The sequence below is a fragment of the Bison bison genome, unplaced genomic scaffold (genome assembly GCF_000754665.1).
Source record: "Bison bison bison isolate TAMUID 2011002044 unplaced genomic scaffold, Bison_UMD1.0 scf7180017863959, whole genome shotgun sequence".
Classification (NCBI taxonomy): domain Eukaryota; kingdom Metazoa; phylum Chordata; class Mammalia; order Artiodactyla; family Bovidae; genus Bison; species Bison bison.
Genome location: NW_011494531.1, coordinates 211,087 through 217,760, shown reverse-complemented (window position 1 = coordinate 217,760; position 6,674 = coordinate 211,087). Strand labels below are relative to the sequence as shown.

Below are 6,674 nucleotides of genomic sequence, written 5' to 3'. Positions count from 1 at the left end.
CTCTGGTTCCTCTGCCTTTTCTAAAACCAGCTTGAACATCAGGAAGTTCACAGTTCACATATTGCTGAAGCCTGGCTTGGAGAATTTTGAGCATTACTTTACTAGCGTGTGAGGTGAGTGCAACTGTGTGGTAGTTTGAGCATTCTTTGGCATTGCCTTTCTTTGGGATTGGAATGAAAACTGACCTTTTCCAGTCCTGTGGCCACTGCTGAGTTTTCCAAATTTGCTGGCATATTGAGTGCAGCACTTTCACAGCATCATCTTTCAGGATTTGGAATAGCTCAACTGGAATTCTATCACCTCCACTAGCTTTGTTCATAGTGATGCTTTATAAGGCCCACTTGACTTCACATTCCAGGATGTCTGGCTCTAGGTGAGTGATCACACCATCATGATTATCTGGGTCATGAAGATCTTTTTTGTACAGTTCTTCTGTGTATTCTTGCCATCTCTTCTTAATATCTTCTGCTTCTGTAGGTCCATACCATTTCTGTCCTTTATCGAGCCCATCTTTGCATGAAATGTTCCTTTGGTATCTCTGATTTTCTTGAAGAGATCTCTAGTATTTCCCATTCTGTTGTTTTTCTCTATTTCTTTGCATTGATTGCTGAAGAAGGCTTTCTTATCTCTTCTTGCTATTCTTTGAAATTCTGTATTCAGATATTTATATCTTTCCTTTTCTCCTTTGCTTTTCACTTCTCTTCTTTTCACAGCTATTTGTAAGGCCTCCCCAGACAGCCATTTTGCTTTTTTGCATTTCTTTTCCATGGGGATGGTCTTGATCCCGGTGTCCTGTACAGTGTCACAAACCGGGAACTTTGGTAGTTCTTCCCAAATCATCACCGTACTTTTACCCAGTGTCTCATCTTCCTATGTTAGTTCTGTCTTTATGGTTACATTATCTGCTAATTGTAGAGAGTTCTTGGCATGGAATGGTATAGGAAGTCTGGTCAATATGCAGTTCCATGTTAAAGCAAGAACTCCCTCAGGTATTATTAAAGAGTGGGTTGCCATTTCCTTCTCCAGGGGAGCTTCCCAACCCAGGGATCGAATCCAGGTCTCCCACATTGCAGGCAGACGCTTTAACCTCTGAGCCACCAGGGAAGCCCTATTATTAAAGAGTGGTTGCTAAATTTCTGTTTGTAACTCCATCACAGGGATCTCCCACCATTTGCCCAAGAAGTCTATGCTTCCTTCACCTTTTCTGTTACCATCTGCTGAATTTTCACCTTTACCTCCTGTTTCTTCTGGGCTTGGTTTGCTCTTTGGGAAACGTTAAGCTTTAAACTGTGCCACCTTAAACTTCGCCTTCCCCTCTATACCTTCTCAACCCCTTTACTTTCCTAGACATCCTGCCACTGCCCTACTTCTCAGTCCTTTGCAGTTGGTTTATTTGCATGAGTAAACAGTTGTGGAGTCTTACACAGTCACTGTTCATGAGCATGATCACGACACACCATCGTGGTGATGACTTGGTCCAAGCAGAAGAATAGGAAGATCAAGTGGGATCCAAGAAGGTAGCCCTTTGGTGACAAAAGACTCAGTGTTACTGCAGAATCAGTGTCTGTGCAAAACACCTTCCTGGAATATTTGCCAAATCCTTTCTTGGCTTCAGCAGATAGTGGCCTGGGGAGGTGTGTGTGTGGGAGGTGTGACATCCCCAGCGCCTTGTTACCTGAGCTTATTTCAAACATGGAGTTGATAATATTTTACTTGCATGTTAAATAAGACAGTTGTGAGGCACTGACCTGGCATCTTGAATGTAAGATGTGACCAAAGCATATAACCTTTGTTCTCGTTTGTGTAAGTTCTCTATTGCTTAGTCATTAGTCACTGCCGAGTGAGCAGATTGAAACCATTTGTGTTTATTTTCTTACAGTTCCTATAGATCACAAGTCTGGACACAGCATTGAGGGGTCCTTTGCTCCTGGATATCACAAAGCTGAAACCAAGGGGTGGCTGGGTTGTGCTCTCTTTTGGAGCTTGTGTCCTCTTGTAAATTCATTCAGTTGTTGACAGCATTCATGTTGTAGGACTGAAGTCCCAGTTTCCTTGTTGGTTGGCTGGGGGTCACATTCAGCTCTTGGAGACCACCCTTAGTCCTAGCTCTCTTCTTCAAAGCCACAGAGGCCCCCCTGGTCTGCTACAGCTGTCTTACATAACATACTACTTTATTTAATGTTTCATAATCATGGGAGTGACCGTCCCATCATAGTCACAGGACCTGCCACACTCAAGGGGAGGAAATCATGCAGTCTGTGCATTCTAGAGGGGCAGGCATCTTGGGGCTGTCTTTGAATTCTCTCTACCACATCATCACATTTATCTTTGGATCTAACTTAGTTGCTAAGGACTCTTGTCTTTGCAAATTCGTGGTCAAAAATGGTCCCATCTCTGTGTGTACAATTAATTGTCTGAATTCCACATACTCTGGAAGGCAGAAGCCCTTTATCTCCTTTGAGTGCCCCCCTCCCTACACACACACACACACACACACACACACACACACACCCCCAAGGAGTCACTGTGGATGGTGCTCTGTGTAGTATCAGCAGATGATGCTATTCGTGCAGTGCCCGTCCAACCCTGGCCTAGTCCCTGGCTGGCCTGCCCCCAGCGTTTCCTTTTGTCTTCCTCGCTGTGCTTAGCCTCCTCTCCACACTGCAGCTGGAGGGCTCGCAGCCCTGGGGCCAGCGATCCTCTCCTAACACTGAGGCCCTCGTGCAGTTCACGTCACAGCCAGGCTGGATGTCTGCGTGGTCTGTGTTCAGATGTCACCCTGTCAGTGAATCATCCTTGAATGCCTGGTTTTACATTGTATCATCCAGCACTCCTTCCCACTGCTTTCAACTTGCCAGCTTCTACTTTAGTTTTCACCATGTGGAACTTACTGCCATCTAACCCCATTCATGTTTCTCTTGCTTGTTGTTTGTCCCCTTCTTCTAGAAAGAAAGCTCCCGCATGTCCTTCTGTTAGGGTTTTTATGGCTCCCCCCAGACCCAGCACAGGCTGAGTTCAGAGTGGCAGCTCGGTGACTCTGTGTTGGATGCCTGGGTTGTGAGAACCAGTAGTGTTTTTAAGCACATATTTTGGTGCTCTGCTAGCTGTTGGTTGGATAAGAGAAGCTAAACAGATTTTAGCTTATGCTCCAGCATGTAGGAGCATCCCATCAAAATCAAGAATTTCTACCTAGTAGACAGAAGTTCATGTTTGTGGTCTATAGGAGGAATGGGCGTGTGTGTGTGTGTGTGTGTGTGTGTGATGGCATGGTTTGGTGGGGGTCTCTCTGCTCAGTTTATCCTTGAAATGATAGAGGATATAGCAGTGATTGGGTGCTGAATGTTTAAAGAGCTTGAAGCCCCGGGAGCCAACCAGGGAGAAACAGCACTACAGCTCAAATGTGTGGGGTTCCGTTATAACTCATAATACGCCATCTTAGCTAATATTTTATAGGGAGCTATTTTCTACATATTTTTCTACATAAAGCAAGTCAATTTGTACTGTAATTACCTAAAAATTCAGTGTCCAAAGTCTTGGATCAAATTGTGTGTTTCTCCCAACTACGTTTTTTTTTTTTAATTAGAAAATTGGCAGGAACTTGATGTATCATAATTCTGTGATCATTTAATATTATTGAGAAACAGCCTTACCCCTCAACACACACCCAACCCACTGCCACTTGGACTGAAACTGCTGTAGTGAAAGTGTGTCTATAAAAGCCAAAGTGCAGAAGCTTTCATCGCTTCTCTCTTTTCTTAAAGAAAGCGGGTCTGGGGAAGAGTGGGGATATTGGAGGAGTCCGAGCTGACCCCTGGGAACCTTGGCCCTGTGCTGGGCCTGTCCTTGGAGAGTGAGGGCCTTTCTCAGGGCTCTACTCAGGGAGGAAGGGCGCTGAGCACCATGACTGCAGCATCAAGGGGGCAGGACAGGTGTGAGCAGCCGTGGCCCTTGTCAGCACTTTAGGTGAGGGTGAGGCCTTCAGACTTAAAGCAGTGCTATAAGGAGGCCCTGCCCTCCCATGCCTTTTGCTTATGGGGAAACAGGCTCATAGATGTTGAGTAACTTGCTAGCAGTCTTGCAGCCGGTAAGTGGTAAGACCAGGACTAAAGCACAGAACTTGTCCAGCTTCATGACCTCTGCACTTCAGCTCTCTGGCCTTGTTGATGCAGGTCCCCATCTTCTGACTTGGTCAGCACTGCCCAGCATCTGCAGGGTGCTGATGCTCCCCTCTGGTTTCAGGCAGGTCTTTGCTCATCCAGCTATAGGGCCTCCCCAGAAGGAAACCACTGTGATTCTGCCCACCGGGATGTGTAGCAAACAGATGCTTTGAATGACACTGTCCCTCTCAGCGCCTACTATTTGGGCCACCACAGCTCTGCTAGTTTCATAAAATGCAGTGGTGGCAGTTCTGTCCTTCACACTGAAATCTGCCTGGACCTCCCAATTGGTCCAGCCCTTCTTCTGCAGGAAGCTGACAGCCTGTGCCTTCTCTCCCACAGATGCCGCCCTTACGAGGACTGCTGTGGCTCCAGGTGCTGTGTGCGGGCCCTCTCCATACAGAGGCTGTGGTACTTTTGGTAGGTCATGACTCTTCCAGGTCTCAGATGCTCCCCCCTTCCCCAGGGCTCTGCCCAGTCAGTCTCAGCCAGGGTGACATCACCTCCACCTGAGGTCGTGGTCTCCGGGTGGCCTATCAAGCAAGCAGATATGTTTGGGCTGGCTTTGTATCAAGTGCTTCTGCTCCCAGAGTTTGCAGAAAGCTCATCCCTGTTTCCTCAGGCTTGTGGCTGGGAAAGAAGAGTTATTCTTTGGGAAGCTGGACTGTACAGTAGCTTCAGCCTTCAGCAGCTCTTCCACCAATGTCTGAAATGGATTGAGGCTGCCTGTCTTAATTGGAGAATCAGCAGATCTTGCTATAGAGTTTTTGCTGCCTGGAAATCTTCCATATTTATGTTGTGTCAGCTGAATCCTAACTTTCAAGACAGCCTACATCCTTGCCCATCTTCCAGATCCACTGGAGGAACTTGAAAGAGCCATCCGGCATCTGTAAGATTGTAGCTCAGGAGAGAATGAGGGAGTAAAGCTGACAGAGTCCTGGAAGGATGGGTGCAGAGTTTCCAGTAAGGAGAGGAACCTCCTGTGAGTTGCTGTCCTCAGAGGATGCCTGTAAGGAATGCCTTTAGACATAAGGAATGTCTGAAGACAGGCCTTTCCTGATCCCGTGGCAGGAGCCACTTGGCTTTTTTGTGAGATTTTTCTATTGGCCTCCTGATAACTGTTCCTAATATTTGATTAGGGAAACCAGCACCATCGGGGACTCCACATGCCGCTTTCTGTAATGGGAGAGCCTCTTCATTTGACCATCACTGCCTTGTGGCCGGACCTTGGCCATTTGGGGGCTGGACTCAGCTGTCATGTGGGGCCCTGAATGGTGCCAGGCTGTCACTGGCTTCTCCCCACCTTCTGGCTGCTAGCACCTCAAACTATAGTAGAAGAAAAAATCTTTTAGCCTGAGACTTTTGGAATGTAAACACCTCTGGCATTTCAGAGCTTTGCCTGGCGTCACCCACGTGTTCCCTCAGAACTTGTGGCTAAGGGTCCCGTAAGGGATCAGCAGTGCTTCACATTGGCCTGAAGCACCAGAGAATGATGATGAAGCTGTGAAAATGCTGCCAAGAGGAGAAAACTTGTCAAAGTCTAGGTCTTATGTGATTAGAAAGAAGGAAAAGTTGAGAGTCCAGGAGAACTCTGCAGGCCTGGCTGCCAGAGCAGCTTCTGTTGACCTTTCCTGGAAGTGTCCTCTGAACTGGCAGCTGGTGCTTCCGAGCTGTTTGCCGGTGTCCCTTGTCAGGGTCAGGGCACCTCAGCAAGCCAATGGGCCCCTATACAGAGGCATCTCATGAGCGCCGTGGAAGGAGGGCATGTCTCCACGCTCGGGATGCCAGATACCAGAAGGTTTGGTCTAGTTCTTTGGGTTGAGATTCTGATACCAGCTTCTAAACCAGGGGAAATGCTGGCTTGAAACTCAGCATTCAAAAAACAAAGGCATCTGGCATCTGGTCCTATCACTTTGTGGCAAATAGATAGGGAAACAATGGAAACAGTGACATACTTTATTTTCTTGGCTCCAAAATCACTGCAGACGGTGACTGCAGCTATCATATTAAAAGATGCTTGCTCCTTGGAAGAAAAGCTATGACAAACCTAGACAGTGTATTAAAGAGCAGAGACATCACTTCACCAACAAAGGTCCATATAATCAAAGCTATGGTCTTTCCAGTAGTCATGTACAGATGTGAGAGTTGAACCATAAAGAAGGCTGAGTGCTGAAGAACTGATGCTTTCGAACAGTGGTGCTGGAGAAGACTCTTGAGAGTCCCTTGGACTGCAAGGAGATCAAAACAGTCAATCATAAAGGAAATCAACCCTGAACATTCATTGGAAGGACTGATGCTGAGGCTGAAGCTCCAACTCACTGGAAAAGACCCTAAAGCTGGGAAGGATTGAGGGCAGGAGGAGAAGGGGATGACAAGGGATAAGATGGATGGATGGCATCACCGATTCAATGGACATGAGTTTGAGCAAAGTCTGGGAGGTAGTTCACTATTTCCTTCAGGACAGGGAGGCCTGTCGTGCTGCAACCTATAGGGACACGATTGAGCGAATGAACAACA

The 6,674-nt window shown here is 47.0% G+C and overlaps 1 protein-coding gene across 1 annotated transcript in view; it reads left to right on the top strand.

The window, feature by feature from the left end:
- VOPP1 (vesicular, overexpressed in cancer, prosurvival protein 1) overlaps positions 1-6,674 on the top strand; it is a 174,767-nt gene that overhangs the window by 132,031 nt on the left and 36,062 nt on the right. Inside the window, exon 3 of the mRNA XM_010833932.1 lies at positions 4,500-4,577. Coding sequence (XP_010832234.1) covers positions 4,500-4,577 — 78 coding nt within the window. The remainder of the gene's footprint in view (positions 1-4,499; positions 4,578-6,674) is intronic.